Here is a 24,846-nt window from a genome sequence, read left to right on the forward strand (position 1 = left end):
AAGCGAGAAAGAATTTGGAGAAGGTTTGCAGGTTCATTTCATATGAGTGGGCAGAACATTGGTTTAGTAGTCAAAAGTACAATGACAATGACTTCAAGAATTTATCTGATGTATTGAAGCCTTACAAAAAGGCATTGCAGTCATTCAAAAATCACTGGAAGAAAGAGCCATCCGTCATCGACATACCACGAAGTAATCAGATAGCTGAACGTGCAATCAAGGTGATGCAAGACCTGTATGCTTCCTGCAGAAAGAAAGACAAACTGCAACTTCGATTCATTCTAAGTAATAAGCGCTAGACTCTTTATGAGACGTGAGCATCATGTGACCCATGTACTAAACACAGTAGGCCTATAGACACAGACAGTTATGTATATTGTTGTACTAGACGCTTTGATACTGTTAATTTTGTAATACTTGTATAATTATATATCACATAATGTTTTTTGTTATATCACAGTACATGTTGCATAAATAAATAAAATAACAACAGGAGTATGACTCTAACAACATCTTCAGCCTTTAATATTCATTTACTGTACAAAAGTGTGCCTATTGAAAATTCGATTTTTTGGTTTTGGGGTGACCTTTTTTCAAAATATGTCAAAATGAAACATCTATTCGTTCTTTTTACATAAAAGTTCATTGAATTACGATACAGGCCTAGTAGGTTGCAAAAAAGTCATATCCCTAATATATATATATATATATATAGTAAAATAACACTTTACTAACTTGAGCTTCTACTGTCAGTTTCTCCTTCAGCAGGATCATCAGGAACTTGGCAGTAGAAGCTCAAGTTAGATATTTGTTTTTTTTGTACTAATTTATATATATATATATATATATATATATATTTATTTATATGTTTGTATGTGTATATATATATATAGTCTAAAAGGTTGGACAAAGCAAGGAATTGCATCTCCACAAACTTTAAATAACTTCAATAAATATTGCCTTGGTTTTTAGTTTATAAATTACAAAGTATAAAACTTTTGTAACTTATTTAACGAAATGCACCACGAGAAGGTAAACCATAGGACTCGGCATTTCATATTTCTAGATTAAATACAAAACAAAAAACAAATAAAAACAAAAAAGGAAAAAATGTTGTTACTAAAAAACTGTTGTTTTTTTCTTTCTCTTTTTCTTTAAAACTATTTCTTTTTATTTTATAAAATTAGATTTTTATTTATCTCAAAGCTTGGATCAAAAAATAGCTCAAAAAATAAAATATGACATTGCATACAGAGGTTTTATAAATATTTTCACAATCTGTATCTAATCTATACAATCTAAATAATACTATTTAAATATAACTATATAATCTGTAACAATCATACTATATAATACTATTTATCATAATATATAATACTATTTAAATATAACTATATAATCTGTAACACTCATACTATATAATACTATTTATCATAATATATAATACTATTTAAATATAACTATATAAACTGTAACAATCAATTTAATATATCTATATATATATACAAAAATTATAAAGTTAATACTTAAATCATTACCTTCCATAACAAGTGCGACAAAACCAATACCTTGCTTTTAAAAAGGAATTCTCTTTTTGTCCTACACATTTTTTATGTGACCACAACAAGCATGAATCACATGCTATTGCATTGCCAGTTTTATTTTCTTTGCTTGTGCTCTTCAGGCAAACAGCGCATGGCCAGATATGTTGATTTTTTTTAGCCTTGATTACTTTATCAAGTGCTTTCCATGCATCTGAGCTAAAGTATATTTGCAATGAAGAAAGCAACTCTAATGCACTTCCATCAAGTATAGATGATGGAATACAATTGGGTCTTTTTTCTACAGCACTCTTATTGATAAGGGTACCAGAAAGAGCTTTCTGTACGTCGTCAGCTTTTAAAAACCAACTAGACATCACTATAACAAAACCATTTAATCTTAATAACTAAAGCTGTAAAACCATCTATTAATAAAAAAATTCATTGAAACATTTATTAATTTTAATTAAGTGGTCACCAATAAAGTATGTCATGCTGTATTTGACTTTTTAATTTAGATAGGAGATCATTTCCATTTTTGCACAGTGATTGTCATTAAACATATAAGTTTAAAATTGTGCAAGAAAAGTAATCTTCTTAGTACTAGAAAAAAATCTTACTATAATTTACTAGTTAAACTCTTTATGGATGACCCTTAATATAAATTAGAAAGAAAAACTTTTAAAAATAACTTGTTATTTATTAGCTTTAAATGTAAAACAATATTTTTAACATACAAGCATGTCATTTAGCAGGTTCAAGTTTTATAAAAGGAACTGGCACATCAGAAGATCGACAAAGACGTTTTTTATGAAGACCTATTGTTGTATGAGTAGCACCTTTAGGACGCCCACATTGGACAACACTTTGAGGCAAGCAAATCTTTTTTAACTGAGTACCTAAAATAAATGTACAAAATGCTATAATTCCATCCTATTCTTACATAATTAATAAACTCTATTTAATATAATTATCAATCTCAATTGCATATAATTTCTTTGAAATTTATATATACCTAGAACACCTGCTTTGTCCTGCACAACAAAACATTCTTCTTGGTTTTGTTGCAAATTATCGGCAGTAACATATTGCTCTGAAGACTCATTTCTGAAATCGATCTCATTTCTATCCTTCATGTTAGAGTTTTTAATAAGGTCGACATCGTTTGGTGCTCCTGCATCTGAAAAAGTTTGACTTAAGACTATATCAGATACCTTTAAGTCTGTCTCATCAAGTTTATTTAATACCATGACTTTGCCGTGCTCCCAACCCTTTTGCAGTTCTTGTAGAAGTTCCATTCTCTGTTCAAAAGAAGGTCCAGTTGACTCAGAAACTAATGTAGCTAATATTGAAGTTGTACGAAGTGCAAGCTTGAATTTTTCGTGCTGAGAAAGGATTATTTTTTTTCTTGGAGCAACACAAATCTCCACACAAGACTCCTTAGTTTCTTAAAAAGTATTATAAACTCTTTGATGCTGGCGATAAAACTGTACAACCACACATATCAGAAGTGACTATAAGCATACCTTTACTGCTTTTAACTATATGGTTTTCATTGTCACAAAAAAGATTTACTTCAGAACGCAAGGAAAATTGTTTCAATACTTGCTCAAATGCATATGTTGTCAGAAAATTTTTATAACCTGCTTCAGCAGAATTAGGTTCAAAAAAGTCAATACAAATTTTCTGCATTTTGAAAATAGATTTGTGATCTCTCTCATTTTGCATTGAGACTAATAAAACATATAAATTCTCAAGGAAGTTTTCTAATGTACTATTACAGTCAATAACTTCTTTCAGTTTTCCATTAAAATTTTCCAAACGGTTGTTAGTGGTATTCATAAAATTAGCACATGCATAATTTAAGCCAAAGACCCATTCATTACGAATGTTGTGCCAGTTATTATTAAAATAGTCGAGAACTGTAGTTGGCGATGAAGAAACAAATATCTCATAAAATTCATTATATTGGGCCTCTGATCTTGCATATGCTAATTTTTGAATGAGTTCTAGACAAGACGTTCGTTGCCCACTTGTGATTGCTAAGTTTGACAGAAGAAATTTCACGATTAAAAGTTCTGAAAATAAAAATCCTTTAACTAACTATTTTCACAATTAACATTTAACTAGCTGTTACTAGATTATTTTACCTAAGAGTGTGAAATAGGCAAAGTAAAAGAGACGCATCAGGAAAAGAAGCACGTACAACATCTCTCTCGATCAAGTCTTTGTCCGCCATTATGGCATTAGTTTTAGACCAGGAACAGTTGTTTCTTTTAAATGTTTCTACAAACCAACTAAAAATATTATAAAGATAGTTATTTTGACAAAAAAAAAAATAACAATAAATAAAAAATACTATCTTTACATACATGTTATGACACAAATAGTTAAACCTCAATGATGCCACATCTTCAGTTGTAATTAAACCAACGGCAGCTCTCTTTCCCTTAACCCTAACTCTTGAAGACTTAGAACCTACAACCTTTCTTCATAAAAGTCTTCATTTATAAAAAATAAATATTTGTATATGAATATATAAACTTGTTCATTTCCTTTATACATTTTGTGATTGGTTGATACATTCCTAAATTGACTGCTATCAATATTATTTACAACAGTTGATCTAGGAATGTATCAACCATATCATTAATGTATAAAGAAACACACTAACCACAACTATCTTCACAAAGTACAATATAAACAGGCAGACGAATTTGTAAAATTTATATGTTGCATCAAAACAAAGGAACTCTGGATATGAATTGTACGCACTCTGCATAATATCATCTTGAAAAAAAATCCCTTTCAAACTGTTGTCAGAATCTAATAAAACTTCAACATTAGCATCTGAAAATAAAAAAAAGTGATTGTTTTAATAATAATTAAAAATAATAATTTATGTAAATAAATAAAGTTTAGAAACATTTTCTGAATACATATATTTATAGTTATTATATATTTTTATTTGCATCACTGTAAACAATTTATCTAGATTAATTAATTTTAGATCTAAAAATAAATTTTTAAAATTTAATCATCTAAAATTAGAAGTTATTCATTTAGTCTCACTTGCATAAAATCATTTGAGGGGCAGTTTAGGAGTAATCCCTAAATTTTAGGAGTAACTCCTAAACATTAGGAGTTACTCCTAAACTTTAGGAGTAACTCCTAAACTCACTCTCTCTCAAGCTGATTATAATAATCCTTATCAACTCTCAAGCTGATTATAATAATCCTTATTCAAGTTCAGCATAAAGTTGAAGCTGAAACTGTTCACCTTAAAGCTGAGACTGATATGTCAACAACAATCCCTATTTTCAATTTAATAAGTCAATTTATTAGCTTTCTAAACAAAACCAGAAAGATTCAGAAAATATAGTTTAAATTTGACCTAATAAAACAATATAAATCAATAAATTACAAATTATTGAGCAATAAACACAGAAACAAATGAAGAAACATTATTTAAAAACATGCCAAATTTAAGAGAGAAAAAATAAAATAAAAACAAGAAGCATTATCAGTTCATAAGACTACTTACTATATTTGTCTTTTAAAGTTGTAACAAATGTTGTGATATCATTCCTATTTTCAACTTTGTTAGATGAAGCAGCAATGTTTGAAAGATCTCTTAGAGTGATAATTTTACCTGTGGATTTAATCAACTCTTTTTGTAGCAGTTTTTTTTTGGTTTTAAATGCATTAACTCTTTAGCTTTCTCGATAGCATAATCTGGAAGTTTTCTTTGATTTGGCAAGTGCTTATAGAGAATCTGAATTTAAAACAAAGATTAATAAAGAAGAAAATTCAGTCCACTTCAAAACAATCTGTACAAAATTAATTGGTTTATAATGTATGTATATATATATATATATACACACACACACACACATATATATATATATATATATATATATATATATATATACACATATATATATATACATATATATATAATATATATATATATATATATATATATATATATATATATATATTTTTCAACAACATTTTATTACTGATTAAACACGATGGTAAATCAGTGGTACTTGGTATAAGCGTATACATTTCTGTTTATTTGGATTTTAAATTGCGATTTTCATCTTGAAGTTTTCTGTTTTTTTTTTGTAGCCATGGCAAAGTTTAATGTAGTAGACTTCTAATACACAGATCCTCCACACCAATTAAATCTTACCATCTCAAATTAAATGGTAACAGAAACTAATGGTAACAGCATCTTATACAGTATGGCTGTTGCTAACACTTTCAACAACTGCTATAAAACAATACAATGCCCACCTAAAAGTAAAATGATTTCTTCTCTGACTATTTAAAAATTCCAATTCTAATTTTTTTTTCTTTATCTAGTGACTGAATATGGTGTCTGATTTGATAAAAAAAATTCTAGAAAACAATAAAAGTTTAGATTCCACACACCTTCTTAAACTTAATTATCATGTTACTTCTAAACCTCTTTGTACCATATAACAGTTCTTCTAATAAAGGCTTATTTCCAGATGTCTTTAAGATATTCAAAGTCATTCCTATTCATAAAAAGCGTTCTATAATGAACCACACTAATTATCAATCAATTTCTCTTCTATCTAACATTAGCAAAGTACTTGAAAAAGCTTCTATAGCTTTTTTTTTGAAAAAAATCAAAGTCTCCACAAATATAAGTAGGGATTTTATAGCAGACACTTAACAACTCATGTACTTGTTAAAATAACTGAAACTATTAAAAAAGCTCTTGACAATAAAATTTTTACATCTGGATTGTTACTTGACTTGGAGAAAGCCTTTGATTCTGTTGATCACTCTAATCTCCTAAGTAAATTAGAACACTATGGTATTTGGGTTATTGCTTTACAATTGTTTTCATCATACTTTCTTAAAATTTTGCAATTTGTCTTCATTAATGATGCCAAATCTTTGACAATAAAATGCTCCATAGGTATACCCTAAAGTTATGAATTAGGACCATTGCTATTCCTCATTTTTATAAATGATCTTAATATCTAAAATTTTAAAGGCTTATTATTTTGCTGACAACATAAAATTACTCATAACAAACCAACCATTAAAAAAAAATTAGCAAATATATTAATCATTTATCTAATCTAGTTACATACTAATTTAATAAACTAAGTTTTAATACCAACAAAACTAAACTCATCATTTACAAATCACATCAATCTAAAAAATATAAAAACCTAAACTTAAAAATAAAATATATAAAAACCTAGTTTCATTAAAACATCTTAGAATCAAAACTGACTCAAAATCTATCCTATTCCTCTAGTCTTAAAAACTTAGCGGTGAAATTGTGTAGTGGTGAAATGGAATGCTAGCCAAAATGTGTCACTATGTCAATTATGAAACTTTACTCAATATAAACCATTCAATTTTTGGATCACATCTTAGATATGCTTGTCAGGTTTAGGGACAAACCAAGTCTCATGCATTTTTTAGATTATTTAACCTACAAAACAAAGCTTTAAAAATAATATACTTTCAACAATACAATTTTAATTCTGACATTACGTTCTTAAAAAAAAAATACTCAAAATGTGTGATCTTGAATCAAAAAAGTAAGTAAACCTCCCTATAATATCTTCAATCTTTTATTAGCTTAATTATTTAATAAGAAATATTAATAAAACTTATAAGAATTAATTAAACTAATAAGAAATTATTTAAATACAAAACAAAAATTTTTTACTTCAGATACTTCATGATTATGTCTATTATTCATTGTAACACTAAAAATTGACCATCTTCAGAAGCTTTAAAATTCAAGTAGAATGGACAGTCTTTTTTAAAAGTTCTATAATTATTAGCACAATCAAAATTCAACATATGACTTTTTTATTCTGTTAGTTATTGGATTATAAGTTTTAATCCAATAGCAATTATAATATAATATAAATCAAAGTAAATTTCTATACTTTGCTAAAACAATAAACACAGTAACTTACGAAGTTTTACGCTTTCCCTTGCCACAACATTTAAATTTTTGACCACCATGAATGCAACAATACTTTATAAAATAATATTTAATATCAGCTGCCATTAAAGGAGCTTTTTTAGGAATGGATTTCCTAGCAGCCTCAATAGTTCTAGCATCTCTTACCTAAAACTTTATAAAAGAAGTATCTTCGTACTTCCTAATAGCTTCTTTTAAAACTGCAAATGATGCAAAAGAATCAGAGCATGAAAAAGCCATAATTTCGCTAGAAACAAAATAAAGTAAGTTATGAAAACAGCTGTAACGAAAAATACTTCGAAAAATGTGGTGAAAAAAGATAAAAAATATAAACAAGATTATATTTTTAACACGTGACATTCTTAGCCAATAAAACGGACTTTCGGTAGGCAAATTTTTATTTTTTTGGCTACCGACTTTCGGTAGGCTATCCACGGCGTATATATATATATATCTATATAATATATATATATAATATTTTACTAATCTACTATGTATATATATAGATTAGTAAAATATATATATTTTTTACCTATATTATATAGGTAAAAAATATATATATTTTACTAATTTATATATATACATATATATATATATATATATATATATATATATATATATATATATATAAATATATATATATATAAATATATATATATAATATATATATATATATATATATATATATATATATATATATATATATATATATATATATATATATATATATATATATATATATATATATATATATATATATATTAGGTATGTTACATGAAATTTTTAAATTCATCAAATTCTAGGTTGTTATATATAATTAAAAAGAGCTTCATTTTAATATTCCAAAAGTGAAAAAATTTTCAAAATCGAACCACCCTACAAAAAGTTATGACGTTTTAAGTACCGATTTTTTGATATTAGGATTTGTTGAAGAAACTGTGGTCAAAATAAAGTTTTTATAAATAAAACTATTATAACTTAATCAGTTCTTATCCAAAAGTTTATATCTTGGTATCAAAAGATAGATACAAGAGTTATCTACAAATTTATAAAGGTCTCTAGATTAAAGGCGCATCTGGGGGCAAGAGGGGGGAACAAAACCACCATTCATACCGGCAATAAAGACTAACTATATTATATATATAAAAGTGTTTTTTAAATGAAAATGTAAATTTTTATATACAAGATGTTTTGTAAATAGCTATCAGACCACAGTCAAATATAGAAGTTTCATCATTGTCTTTGGGTGGATGTAAGGGTTATGGTTTCAAACACCCTATTGTCAAAAATGACTCTTTTTTTTTATAAGTATTTATCTTTATAATTAAAAAGAAATCTAGTATCAAATCAAAAATTGTATTTTACTACTTTACAACATCACTAGCAGCGCACCTTTTGTTTCAAGTGGTGTAGATGGGAAAGGGGGCATGTCATCACCTCTCCCCCCTCCTCTTTTACAACCTAAAAAAAAAATATTTTTAATGAGATTCGAAAAAATATTTAATTGTAAATAAAATAATAAACTTTAATATAAAAACATCTTTTACCAAAATTCAAAATACATCACATAATGCTTAGTTTTAGTTATAGATGGTTCCCCATCTGACCTGAAAAAAATTTTTAAAAACAAAAAATGTTTTATAGTATTATTTTAATTAGTTTACATCTTGGCTTTTAGTTGATGATTAAGTTATTAAATTCCTTATTAAAAAAAAAAATTACAGCGAGTAGTGAAACTTGCAAAAATATAAAGTGAGTAGTGGAACTTGTAATTTTTTCACGTCGTGTCTATTGTTAACAATGATTAATATATAGTTTCATTAATGGAATTTAATATCTTAATCATTAACTAAAAGCCAAGATGTAAACTAATTAAAATAATATTATAAAACATTTTTTGTTTTTAAAACTTTTTTTCAGGTCAGAGGGGGAACCATCTATAACTAAACTAAGCATTATGTGATGTATTTTGAATTTTGGTAAAAGATGTTTTTATATTAAAGTTTATTATTTTAATTACCTTTAAATATTCACATTAGGAAAACATCAACTCACAGGATACAATGTCAGCAACTAGCTGGAACTTTTTCATATAACAATCAACAGCTTCAGAATCATTATTTTTTCTAGACCAGTAAGAAATAGTAAAAACCTTTCTGTGCTTTATTTAAGTTTTTCTACTCTGCTATTGTGCAAGACTGTCATTGCTGTATCGGAATCATATCATTCATAATTATTATTGATATAGTATGTATTAAGTATATATTATATTAAAGTATATATTTAATATATACTATAATATAGTATATATTTAAGTATATATTAAATATATAATATATTATAAATATAATATACTCTAAATAGTACACTAAATTTAATATACTATAAATACATTATATATGTCTATATATTTTTAGACAAATATTAGTATATTACTAATATATGATATATTCTAAATACATAAAAAAGCAGTATATTATATTATTATATGATATAAAGCTTTTTAAAAATGTAATATAATTGGGCTGAGCAAAAAACATGTATTAGTGAATTTATAATATAAAACCAATGTTAATCTTACTAACTGCTTATTAAAAAAAAGTTAAACAAAAATTAGTTAAAGAACTATTTAAAATTGCAAATTGACTGTTTTAATTGAAAAATTATTAATTAATAGCAAATTATAAAAGAAATGAAAATATATAATGAAAATTTTTTTTTTTAAGTACAATCATGAAAAAATGAATCAAATAAACTTTTCAAGTTTAAATAAATGAAACCAAAGTCATAACTGAATAATAGATAAGCATTGTAACTTTTTTTGATCATTTTAACAGTGCTTTCTGTCATATATCTGTAGTAATATTAACTTTTATTATGTTAAAAAAACTATGTGCTAATAATAAAGTTAATTATACTTCTTTATTAATTCTAAGAGCTTTATCTACAGTTGAACTGTAATTAAAAATATTAGAGTTTTATAATTGAACTGTCTCAATACTTAGCATAAAAACTTATAAAAAGTGAAACTAGCTAAATCATTTATTTGAATCATGCTTAATATGATTCAAATAAATTACCATTCATTAAATGGTAATTTATTTGAATCATATTAAGTATGATTCAAATAAATGATTTGGAATTTAGAATGATTCAACAAAAAGTAGTGGTAATATCATATATTAAAATGATTTTACCACTACTTTAATTGCCATAAGAGGATTATTGAGGAGAACGTTTGATTAACACAAAAATTTTTATTTTTTTGTTTTTATTCATTTTTCTTTTTAGTTAAATCTGAACCAATTATTATAATTTTAAAAGCAGATTGAAGTTCCTCTTCATCCGCCCCTCACCCTCCCCATCTCTCAAAATAAAAGCGGAAAATAAAAATTTAAGTACCAAAAGTGCTGCACAAAATAGAGTATGTGCTGCATGAAATAAATCAATGAAATTAGTATTGCAAAAAAAACAAGCATTTCTAAAACAAGTATAACTAAGTTTTTGTCATTTATAAATCTACTTTAAAAAGTTTTTATTGTAATCAAAAGGTACAAATTTATAAAGTTTAATTACTCTAGTTTTTAAAAAATATCTATACTAATATATAACTCTAAATAAAAAACCTCAAAATACGTTTCTCCCTCGATAGCGAAAAGCAAACTTCAAAAATCGTGGCACAGAATTTTAGCACAAATATCGGTTCCGTAAAACGCGTAATTCTACGTACCTATATATATATATATATATATATATATATATATATATATATATATATATATATATATATATATATATATATATATATATATATATATATATATATATATATATATATATATATATATATATATATATATATATATATATATATATATATATATATATATATATATATATATATATATATATATATATATATATATATATATATATATATATATATATATATATATATATATATATATATATATATATATATATATATATATATATTTATTCTACCAAAATTTATTTTTTTCTCAGGGAACACTTCTTCTCAAGCATCGAGGTCAGTTCCAAAAAGATCAAAACTACCTGGTGAAACTAAAGAAATTCTAAAATGGACAAATACAGAGCTTCATCGTGTGGTCATGCTGGAGTGGCTAAAATATTATCGCTTGAAAAGTTTTAAGTTGAAAAATACTACTCCCCACCATATATTAAATGAAGAGGAGATAGATATTGTTGTTGATATTAATGTTGATGGAAATAAAACATAAAAAAGTGAATAAAATTTTGGTTCCGTGCACATTTAAGCAAGAACATATAATAATCTAAATAACTAAATAAATATATAATAACTAAGTTAAATAGACTTGCTCATGCTTTTTTTAATAACATTGCATCTATTTCTGTTCTGTAGCTAGCCAAATTTAAACGCAAAAATTGAATTGTTTAAATAATGATTTTTTTGTGAAAAAATATGATAAACAAATATTTTGAGAAAAAAACTATTTTCTTTCCAAATTTTTAAAAGAAAAATGCACTTGAAGTCTTGTAATTTAGAAAACAATTCAAGACTTAATTTTTGGTATTGAAAAGTCTTGTCAAGTCTAGATTTTCTTAAGATTATTTTTATGTAACAAGACCACTTTGAAAAAGTATTGATATGTCTTGAAACATTTCAAGACTATAATGGAATTGTCTTGGTATTGGTATTGAAATAAATTTTTTACGAGACGCAGACCCTTACTGCTAATTATCATCCTTTATTTTAATTGTAAAATAGATTCGTCTTAATTAGTTACTTTTTTTTTTGTAACTAATTTGTCACTAAAAAAAAGAAGTTACAATTCGCAAAATTACGTCTCAATTATTTTATTTAAACTTATATGTTTAAAAAAAATAGTTGAGGCGTAATTTTGCGAATTGTAAAGTCTTTTTTTTTTTAGTACTTCTATAATCATGTTTTTTAGCACTTTTGTAATTATAAAAGTGCAACTTATAAAAAGTGTACACTGAAACGTAACTTAATGTTAAGAAAAATCTATATTTGAGACGCATTTTAATTAGACTTTCTTACGTTACATAACACTTTTTTTTTTTGTCAATAATACAAGCGTAATACTTCACGAGTTTTATAAACCCAGAAGCCAAAAATTTATATAAAATGTCAACCTTTCTTATGTTTTACTTTTTAAATCATGCATATTAAATTGCTAAAGCCAATTTTGTGTAGTTTGCAATTTCTGTGTAATATCTGTCTCCACCCTCTAATCAATTTTTCTGTCTTGAATCTTTTCTTAGCCATGGCATTTTTTTTCATCTCTCTCACTCTATGTATATAGCTCTCTCTACATAAAGATTTCTTTCCATACATATGTATGAGAAATCAATTAATCATAAGGATACCTTAGACTACAATGTTACGTGTCATTAGGTCAAAATGTTACGTGTTGTTACTTAACATTTTTTTACATAGCGTTACGTTACAATATTACGTCTCGGTTATGTAAAAATAACGGACATTTTGTACGTAACGTAACGAAACCCGTTTATCTTACAATACGTAACGTAACTTTAAAATGTTTATTGATATTAGTTTATTGATAGTTTATTGATTAGTTTACTGATATTAGTTTATTGATATTAGTTTATTGATAGTTTATTGATAGTTTATTGATTAGTTTATTGATATTAGTTTATTGATATTTTTTTATGCTGTGCTATTTGAAACCACAAATCAAAAATTTCTATATTAAAAAGTACCTAGATAAGAATTAATAGTATTTTTGTCGTATATTCGAAAAAGTATTTTATACTTTTATATTTAAAATGTTGTAATTTGTTTTTAAATCCAGCAAAAATACTACAAAAGACCATAAATCCTGGAAAGATATAACACAGGGGTAAAAAAGCTCTCTGAAAAAGAGTTGCATCAAAATCCGATGTCCAATTTTTTTTACGGGGTTGAAACCGTCAAGTGGCGTCAAACCCCCTCCTTATAATTTCCTAACCAAAAAAACGTTCTTTAAAAGAGTAACAAGCCTATAGCTAAACAGGGAAGCAAAGATTAGGTTTAAACAAGTTTTGATTGTCTAAAACCTTTATATTTATACGAAGTATCAAGGTATTCAAAAAACGCTAACTTTACGTAGATCGTAATTTTTGTTGTGATCATTTATTGATAGTTCAAACAGTTGTTAGAAAACTTGTCCAGTCAACATTTACAAATTTTTCTTTTTCAAGGCATAACAATACAATATAGACTGTACCATGATTTTAAACAATTTATGGTTTCGCTCTCCTATCAGCTATCCTATCCTATCTCCTATCAGCTAGTCTATTATATCTCCTTTGATAAAACAACTTTATACAAAACAAAAGATATTTTAAAAATAACAAGTAATTAATCGGAAAAAGTGTGTTAATGACAAAACGTCTTCACAATTTTAAAGATTCATTGAAATTACAACTTTTATTATAACTTTAAAGATTAATTGAAATGAAGTAACCACCGGTTGTGCTAAGTTGCTAAGCTGAAACAATTTACAGTTGTGCATACATTCATACATACATACAGACACACACACACACACACACACACAGACACACACACACAGACACACACACACAGACACACACACACAGACACACACACACAGACACACACACACAGACACACACACACAGACACACACACACAGACACACACACACAGACACACACACACAATATATATATATATATATATATATATATATATATATATATATATATATATATATACATATATATATATATATATATATATTCAAATATCTTATGTTCGGGAAACGTACACGAACAGTTTTTTTAAATAGTTTCTCAGTAAAGAAACATTTCGCGAGAGGATTTTTTGCAAACAAAACATTTTTCATTTATAAAACATATTTTAAAGCTGTCAGTGAGAAAGAAAAATATTCTCTACATGTTATGTAATATATATATATATATATATATATATATATATATATATATATATATATATATATATATATATATATATATATATATATATATATACATATATATATATATATATATATATATATATATATATATATATATATATATATATATATATATATATATATATATATATATATATATATATATATATATATATATATATATATATATATATATATATATAAATTTAGGTTTATTTTCTTAATGATTAGGTTCGGCTAAACTAATTAGTTAGACCGTCCTTTTTCAAAACTTAATTTGATTAAATTTTTTGGCAAAAGAGGTAACTTTTCGAATTATTCTTTAAAAATTTTATTCTCTTCTCAGGTGCAAAATAATTTGCTCATTTAATTTTATACAAACTTGTATATACAAAAACAAACTTTATTTTTTAATATTAAGTTTGGTTTTGTTGTTTTTAAATGGTAAATAGCACTCAATAGCTTTATGTTAATCTTTAATTAATTTTTTAAGAAATACTCATTTACTCAAATAATTAGTTAATAGTATGTATTTTATAAGTAGTATGTGTAAAGTTTAACGTACTTGAGTGGAGTCTAAGACCGTAAGGACTTTTTGGAGCACTTAAAGAGCTAAATAAAAAAAATAATAATAACTTAGTGATTCAAAAAAAAAATCTCAAAAATAAAAAAAAAACACATATAATATTTCTTTCAATCTTAAAAAATTATAGCTAAACGCCTGATTTTTTTTCTTGTAACAAGCATGGCCGGATTTACCTTTGTTGGGGCCTAAAACTTAGTACGTTTCACAAACATGAAAAGCTAAAAAAAAAAGATTAATTATAATCACAGACATAAATTCTCCAGTTAAGAGCAGAAGTTTAGTGATCAATCACTGGAATGAAGTTCGTAACATTAAATTTCAAGGAAGGTAAAATTTGAGCATAATATGCATGTACAAAGTCTAAGGAAGCCGCACATTTTAAGTTCATTGCTCCCTTACCCTCCTTTCTTTATAACATTTACGCTTTAACATGAAAAACGTCTTCAGTGATTGGATGCTCGCCACCATGTATTTCAAGTGATTGGATGCTAGCCACCATGTGATTCAAGTGATAAAGTATTTTATTAGTTTTATCTGTTTTTTCTAAGATGTCAGAATATTTCTAAGATGTCAGAATATTTCTAAGATGTCAGAATATTGCATTTCATTTTCCAGAGAAAGCATACATGCATAAAAAGCCTGAACTTTGTAACGTACTTTAGCTAGATTATCTTCCTCATAAACTGGTTTGCGGAGCGAATCTTCAATTTGTGAGTAGACATTTGCAAAAACTTTATTGGCAAGTACCTACCACGTTAAAATGATTTTTTTAGGTAGACATATTTTCTCTTTTGAATAATTTGCGCAACATCTCATAGCGGTGTGTGTAACTGGTGAAATAAACATACAGCTCTTTAAAATAAATAAAAAGATTCACAGCACTTGAACAACTCTCAGTTGCAGCCATTCCAACCAAATTTTAAAGTATGTCCAGCACAAGATATTTAAATTGATAGATTATTCTGTTCTTTAACTTTTGTTGCACACAATTGTACCTTCCACTCATTGCTGAGGCAATGTTGTATGGCTGCCCACGACATATCCAACCAAAAATTGAAAATTACAAATTTTTTATAATTTACAAAATTAGGTTAGGTATCACTCATATAGTTAAAAACTAGTCATTGGAGTGACACCTAAATAAAATAAACAAACAAACAAAAAAATCCACAGCAATATTATTGAATAAGCGTAAATTAAATTAGTTTAAAAAAATAAATAACAATTAAGCTATTAATAGTAATAAATTAAATTAAAAGACAAAAATATATGAAAACACTCAATTAATAACAACAACGATCATCAATAAAAATAATTAGCAACAACAGCACAAATAATAAAAAACTTCTCCAAAATAAAGTAAATTATATTTGTTATTCTTGGCGGAAACAGACAATCTGTTATCAATTTTATTAATTTAATTTTGTGTAACCATTTTGTCAAAAAATTAACTTTGTGTAAAATTCAATTTAAAAAGGTCATCAAAATTTTCTTGCATTTTATTGTCCAAAATTTGTCATGAATGTTACAAATCTCTCAATAGGTGATCTCCTTTGCTTGATCCAAAAAAATTTTTTTAACTTTTTTTCATTTGTTATCGTTTAAAAAAACAAACAAACAAACTTCTGAAAGAAGATCATTATGATCTTAGTATCATAACCTTTTACAAGTTTAAAACTTTTTTACATCAAGGCATAAGCAAGAATAAAAAATACAATTAATCGTGTTAAAAATTAAAAATATAAATCAAACCACTAATGTTATATATATAAGAAAGTTTGATCTTATTGTCAGAACATATAAAAGTGTAAATATATATACCTTATATATATATATACCTTATATATATATATACCTTATATATATATATACCTTATATATATATATATATATATATATATATATATATATATATATATATATATATATATATATATATATATATATATACATATATATATAAAGTAAATACAGTAAGACATCTCTTTATAATAGAAAAGTGAAACCACAATAGTCGTACAATTAAAATGACAAATACGTTGTTATTATAAAAAGTATTTAAATATGTCATCAATAGATAGTTTTAAGTTTATTTTTAAAGATCGGAAAAGTATTGGATATATCATAATTAGGTATAATAGTTATATTCCAAAGATATGGTGCTTTAAATGTAATGCAAAATTTGTTAAACTTTGTTCTGAAAATTTGTTCATTGGCAAAATGTTTATTTCTAACTATATATATTTATTAACTGGGTTTAGAGAAAAAAAGTCTTCAAAGATAGGTAAATTAAATTCGTTTTCCACAAGTAAATAAAGCATAAAATGTTATAAACATAGATTTTGCAAATATTAAGTATTTTCACTACCATAAATAATCGTTTGGAATCAGTAAAAATTAATCATGCTGACTTCGGTAAAAGCATTTTAATTTATATCTATGTTGTAAGTTATAGCTGTGTTGGCATTTATATAGATGTGAATAAATTGAATAATAGAGTTGGGTTAAGGCTTTTTTGTTTAAATAAGATCTAGTTTTATATAAGATTCAGTTACTTTTGGATATTTCAATATAGTTAATATATGTGGTTTCCATGTTCTCGTCGAGAAACCATGGAAACCACAAACACCCCTAAATATTTTAGTTACTAAACCTTTTTTTATATCTTTTATATAAATAAATATTTTCGGCAAATGTTAGAAAAATAGAATTTTTTAGAGAGTGAATGGAAAAAAACCCATTTGGTTTTTTTTATGTTAATAGTTATTGTGTTACATTTGAATCAAGTAGATGTTTTTGAATTCATTATTCATTGTAGAAAAGAGTTTGGATATGTCATTAACAATCAGGAATAAGTTGGTGTCGTCGGCAAAAATGACACTAATTAAGTTTTAAGCTTTATTTAAATCATTTCTATATAAATGATTTAAATAAAGCTTCATTAAGAACAAAAGTGGCCCCAAGACAGATCCTTGAGGAACACCACAGAAAATATTTAAAAGATGGCTTTGGTTACAGTTATTATTAAAAACAAATAGCTAGCGGTTTGATAAGTAACATCCGAGCCCTTTTATAGTTATATAGTTTATTCCGCAGTGTTTCAGTTTTAAGAGTGGGATTTTATGGTTGAGATTATCGTAAGCTTTCGAAAAGGCAATAAAAATACCTAATGTAAATTGGGAACTTTGAAAGGAGTTTAAGATTTCTCTTACAAATCGAATGATTGCAATTTGTTTGTTATTTCCTTAAGTACACAACTAGAACCAACTTTTAACAAATTATAGATGATAAATCCAAATTTAACAAACAAACGCAAAGAGGCATTACCTATTTTGTGTTTAGATTCTAACTTATATAATTAAGAGTTAAATTTTTATTTAAACTTAACATTAATTGTTTATTAACATACGCTTGAAACAACTTTATCTTATTCTATATAAGAGCCTAAAGGAACTTTAGAAACATGTTTATTTTAACTTGTGTCAATTTTCAAATACACCCAACAACCAACTTGAGAGGCGGGAGGGGAAAAAAGAGGATAAACGCTGTGAATGTACATATAGCAACTAAGGGTTTCAGAAAGGGCAAACTTTCCAATAGATAAAAACTAGAATAACGAAAAAGTATTTCTGTTATCTCAAAGTAAACAATAAGTGAAAAATAGATGTTATTATTTAATGTCATTTTTTGCCCTATACTTAGTTATTTTTTCTAGTTAACTTCTAAGGTTCAATGCAACTCTTCCTATTATATTTAATTTATAATGGAATGAATTGCTTTAAACTTAATTTAATTTAGCTGATATGCTTAAAAGCAATTTTTCACTCCATATTTACTATTGTCAATTAAAAAAATGTAAACTAAGCAGGTCCGACGGTATATTGACCAAAATTCGACATTATCTTAATCTTGAAACACTCCTTAACATACATCATGTTGTTTTTGAGTCTCATCTTAGATATGTTTGTCAATTATAAGGACAAACCCAGTCTCTAACACTTAAAAGATTATTTCACCTTTAAAATAAAGCCCTAAAAATAATCTATTTTCAACATTTTAACTCTAACTATAACATCCTCTACCACATAGCAAAGATAATTAAATTAAAAGAACTTATTCAACACTTTAACTTTTTGTTTGTTTGGAAACAACAACATAAAACATTACCTACTCCATTCACTGATTTTTTTACTTATAAAAAAAGTACTCATTACCAACTTCGACCAGCTAAAAGTTTCAAATTATCTATACCTAAACCTAGAATGTTTATTATGGCCATGAATCTATTAAATATAAGAGCATATGTACATGGAATATTCTCCTCCCCAGGGCCAACCACACCGGGGATGGGGGGTCAGGAGGGTACAGGGGCACCCCTAACTGTTTTTTCAGAGGATTTTTTATTTTATAAGAAAATTCTACATATAACACTTTTTTTAAGATTGTGCCCCCTCCACTTTAAAACCCGTGTCGTTGGCCCTGCTCCCTCAGTTAAAATCTCTCCCTACATTTTTCAAACTATTATTGCATAAAGTTTTTTGTTTAAGTATTGTACTGTTTAACTTTTTTTTAGTTTTTCATTGTGGTGTTTAGTTAAATTTAGTACTTGTACATATGTTAATTGTACTATATGTTAATATTCCATGAAATGTAAAATCCATTTCAGAATACATTTCATAACCTCAACTTAATAGTTGAAACACATAACATTAACTTAAGGTCAAGATAAACTAGATTATATTAGATTATGTGTTCAACAATAAATTATAAAAGAATATGGATAGAATTCAAAGCAGCTTATTAAAAGAAATATATTGTCAAGACTGAATCTTCCCAGTCGGCATATCTAGTATTGTAAATACTCGGAGTATTGATCACGTATAACATACCGCCATTGATACCAGAAAAATACGCATTTAGTTTTAAGTTTCGAATTCGAGTTCAATACCACTTATTTATCAAAAATACGTATTTATAATATTTGATCAAAATCGGATATGATATTGAACCCGATTTTGATCAAATATAAACAAATAAGGGAAAAACGAGATTCTTTGCTTTTAAAGCGCATGCTTAAACTGATATAGCGAAAATAAAATTTAAATTAAAAAGGTTTCTTGAGAAATTTAGTAAATTATCTCCAGTACAGTTACAGTACTTTTTCGCACTAAAAGAGTTACTAAAACTTTATCATAAAAATATTTATTACTAATTTTAAATTTATTAATTTAGTTTTATGAAGTCCTAATTAATATAATTCAAATATACGTTAAATCCTATCATTTCATACCTTGCTTATTTTACTCCGTTGATTACTATTTTATTGACATTTCTTTTATGCTATTGCCTTTTTTTGTTCTAATTTAGAAAATTTAGAAAAATAAGTTAAATTTTTGAGCCAGCACTGACATTTTAATTGTTGCTAAGCGTTAAGTTTTGTTATTAGGATTGCAGTTCTTTTATCTGTTTTTTGTTCTTTATTCAATAATTCTTTGATTTAAATTAATATGATTATAATTTGATATTTTATTACGAGATATATGTCTTTATATATATATATATATATATATATATATATATATATATATATATATATATATATATATATATATATATATATATATATATATATATATATATATATATATATATATATATATATGTATATATATATATATATATATATGAATCTTTTTAGATTTTTTCATGTTATTTTTAAATTTTTTGTTCACGCAATTCAAGTTATATATGTTTATAGTTTGCATATATGTTTATATTATGTTCAAAATTAAAATGTTTTTGATAAATATATGTATGTGGTAATATGTGTTATATAATTGTTTTATAAATGCATTTTTAAAATAGTATTAAATGTATCTATTGTGTATATAAATATTATAAGAAGTGTTTATATATGTTATATAAATTATAATAAATATATTGTGTTTTATAGTTAGTATATATGTTTATATTATGTTGTTTCCATGGCATAGAAACAACATAATATAAACATATATACTAACTATAAAACACAATATATTTATTTAAATTTATATAACATATATAAACACTTCTTATAATATTTATGGACCATGTTTTCAAAGTGTGTGACTTGGCAAACGTGTTGAGCAAGATTTTGCATAAAGTTGTTATTTATGTTACTAATGTTGTTACATTTGGCTTACCTTTATGTTGGTGTCTATTGTTAAAAATTATAAGTGGTTTTATTATTAAAACTCACTGCTTTTAATTGTTCAGTAAAAGCCACTCAAGAAAAATCATTTTTCCATATGTACATTTTGTTTATATCTTAATTTGAATTTTTAGAACCATGACGTACCAACATAAATTGTTTTCTAAAAGCTAACATGAAATAACAATATTTAACAATTACTACTCTCTTATCATGACATCTTATCTCTATCTGATATATTGATTTGTGATTCATATATGATGTTTTTCTTTGTATTTACTTATCCATTACATTTTTTCATTTCAGATTTATCATATGATGGATTTATGCAATATAAAAGAACTAATATATGTAAATTTTTCTGAATTTTTTATAAACATCTGCTAATAATTAGTCCAGTGAACGTTCAAACTTCAATGTTGCGTATGTCATCTTTAAGTAGTTTCTTGGCTTTTCTAAATGTGTTTCTTATTCACATGGTTTTTACAAGCAAGGTATGCAAGCAAATTTGAGCTGAAAATTTTTTTTAGCCTTTAAGGAGAATTGGCGTTACACTTTTAAATTTAATTTGTTTAAGTATAGTAGTTTTAACAAATAAATGTTTGTTTGTTCTTTGTTTTTTTACTTATTTGTTTTCAGATTCTTAAGAACTTGGCAACTTATCTAAGTAAGTTTTTTTTTTTTTAGTGCAATTGGAAAGAGCTGAAAGTTATTTTTTAGAGCAATTGAAAAGAATTGAAGTGTTTTTTAGTTCACACGGTATTACTGATACTGATTTGAGTAAGTTTACTATTTTGTTTTAATTTATATTGGATTTATTTGATATTTGATATATGTTATATTAGATATATATTTTATGTATTTAACATGGAAAACTGACTGTAATTTATTGACACAAAAGTTTATAAACATAAATCTGCCTATATTTCAGTATATTTTATATTTCTCTGTATCTTTATAAATATTCTTTCTTAGAAAAAATAACAGACTAGAAAAAATAAATAAATTCCTTTTGAAAGTAGTTGAAAAAAATGATGTATTTCTATATTTCATTGTGTAAAGTGTAATACCACTTTTTAAAGGTATGTAAATAGATATATAGGGGAACATGGGGCAAGATGACAACTGTTTCAAAAAACGCCTGTATCTTAGTCTGTCCCAAAAATTAAAACCTACCTTTAGCTGGTGATGTAGCAATGTAATAAATCAAGTCAAACGAGGATAAAAAGTTTTTTTCTCAATGTCGGAAAAACTTTTTTAATACTTAGCTTTTGTCGCAAAAATAATATTTAAAAAGAAACCATTGATAAATCTAGTAAAATTAATCTACTTCCCTTTCAGCTTAAATCAACTGTTATATTTAGTTTTGCTTAAGAGATAACTGTCGGTCGTCATCTTGCCCCATTCGTCATTTTACCCCATGTTCCCCTATATATATATATATATATATATATTGCCCCCATCGTCATTTTACCCCATGTTCCCCTATATATATATATATATATATATATATATATATATATATATATATATATATATATATATATTTATATCTATCTATATCTATCTATATATATATATATATATATATATATATATATATATATATATATATATATATATTATTTAAATAATTAATTTAGAGTAAAATATACTGATTGACATTGCTTCATTTTTTTATACAAGATTGTGCATTTATTATTTTTATGCATTAAGGTAAAAATAATTTTGTACATTGTAGTCTAGATTCTTTTTTAATTAAAAATAATTGATGTAAATAAATGTTGTTTAATATTTTTGATAAACGACTAATATATGTAAACATATAAAAAGATATGGATTTCAATATATCTTAAGTTTAAATAAAGTCTTTGATTAGAAAAGATCACAATTTGTAAGATTCTTTTACGTTCATTTATTCAGTTGCAGCAATATAAGATTACTGGTAATATGTTTAATGATAATAGTTAAATTGAAATAGATAGTATTAGGCTCAACGAAGTTATAATGTAAATGCTTATAGGCAACTTGAAAATAGTAGTCAAATGAAAAAAATAGATCATTTCTAAGAAATATTTTACGATTTGCTTGCTATTTTATGGTATAACTTTTTAAATTGTTTAACTATAATTGTCCCTCGATTGTTCAAATATTGTGATAAATAAAATCTTTTCAGTCCAAGTATTTAAGTTAATAAAATATTTTATTAAGTTGTGGTGTTATTTGTCAGTGTTACTACATTGTGTTGTCTAGCCTTTTTATAATCTTTTTTTAATTATTCTGTAGACACAAAGTATATATTTTCTGTTATTATTATCCTAATTCTACTAACAATAAAATGCAAATAGTACTTTTGTAATTAAATTTTTTTTTTTTAATTTCATTTTTTAGGCATTTGCAGGCTTTACTTGACTTTCCGTTTCTGGTACCTGTGTTGTTACAGATTTTAAAAAGAACTCAACTGATGTTAATTGCGGTCTTCGTCTTTAACTATAAGCAATGATGTTGCTGATAGGGAGTCAAAGTTAAAATATTTACAGATAAATTTGTATTTAATTTTTTAGATAATATATCAAGTTATTAATGTGTTTTTATTGTTATTAATGATTTAATAACTCATAACCCGTATTACGGGTTGCTTACTGCTAGTCATTATCATTATGTTATGAATTCATATTAGTTAAAATTGTATTGAATATTCTCTGGTTATCGTGTTTAAATGCGAGTTTGATACTCAGTAGGCGTCGTATTGTATACCTGTCTTTGTACGCATCTGATGTCTATTTTTAATGCGCGTTTGACACGATAAAATGGCTAACAAATATTCGTAAATAATGCGTATTCTGGAAAGTTTTAAATGCGCATGTAATACCAGGAAAATATCGTATTGAGTATTCTCTGGTTATCGTGTTTTATACGTGTTTACAAGAGTTTCAAATGCGAGTTTGATACTCAGTAGGCGTCGGATTGTATACCTGTCTTTATACGCATCTAATGCGTATTTCTAATGCGTATTCGACACGATAAAATGGCTAACATACATACCACATCGATACGTATTTAAACGAGTTTCTAATGCGCATTTACAACTAAATTTGCCGACTGGGTTGTGTGGACATAAGAAAAGATATATATATATATATTTACTTTTTAAAATCCTATTTGTTATATCAGATATAAAAGAAAGTGTTACGAGGAATTAATCTTTTGTTAATATAGATAGTAAACAAGATTAAAATGTATATGATAAAAATGTTTTTATTATATACATGATTTGTTTAAACTTAGTTATGGCTTTCTTGTCACCGCTCTGCAAAATATATCCGGACAATTTTATAAACTCGGTGGTAAACGGAAACTTTTTTATCACGGAAACTAACAACACAACAAGTTCAAAATTAATAAATTCTCATGAAATGTTTTACTCGAACATAAAACATAAAAAGCAATATTTTGTTTGCATAATTTTTTTTGGAATGCGCAATTATAAAATGTATGCAATATTTGCAGTTACAAGGTGTGAAGTTACACAACTTGCTATTGTGCAAAAAAGGTTGTGCACC

The 24,846-nt window shown here is 25.4% G+C and overlaps 1 protein-coding gene and 1 long non-coding RNA gene across 4 annotated transcripts; one reads left to right on the plus strand and one right to left on the minus strand.

The window, feature by feature from the left end:
• Positions 1-1,470: 1,470 nt before the first annotated feature.
• LOC136086760 (uncharacterized) lies at positions 1,471-7,838 on the minus strand. 3 transcript variants are annotated; one of them, XR_010641557.1, is made up of 7 exons: positions 7,523-7,838; positions 7,267-7,371; positions 5,086-5,316; positions 3,692-4,391; positions 2,557-3,619; positions 2,279-2,440; positions 1,471-1,920 (listed from the first exon to the last, which is right to left on the minus strand). XR_010641557.1 is itself a non-coding variant. In XM_065809218.1 (4 exons), the coding sequence occupies exons 2-3, from the start codon at positions 2,837-2,839 to the stop codon at positions 2,286-2,288; spliced, it is 438 nt and encodes a 145-aa protein (XP_065665290.1). In that variant the 5' UTR covers positions 2,840-3,619; positions 3,692-3,862; the 3' UTR covers positions 1,471-1,920; positions 2,279-2,285. The 3 variants fall into 3 exon arrangements, 1 of the variants encoding a protein (XP_065665290.1); XR_010641558.1 differs by having other exon boundaries at positions 2,557-3,583; positions 3,692-5,316; XM_065809218.1 differs by lacking the exons at positions 5,086-5,316; positions 7,267-7,371; positions 7,523-7,838 and having other exon boundaries at positions 3,692-3,862.
• A 13,262-nt stretch (positions 7,839-21,100) lies between these two features.
• Positions 21,101-23,871, plus strand: LOC136087315 (uncharacterized). The gene is made up of 3 exons (XR_010641712.1): positions 21,101-21,777; positions 21,971-22,063; positions 23,675-23,871. It is a non-coding gene; the product is annotated as an uncharacterized LOC136087315 (long non-coding RNA).
• Positions 23,872-24,846: the final 975 nt, after the last annotated feature.

The sequence above is a fragment of the Hydra vulgaris genome, chromosome 11 (genome assembly GCF_038396675.1).
Source record: "Hydra vulgaris chromosome 11, alternate assembly HydraT2T_AEP".
Taxonomy (NCBI): domain Eukaryota; kingdom Metazoa; phylum Cnidaria; class Hydrozoa; order Anthoathecata; family Hydridae; genus Hydra; species Hydra vulgaris.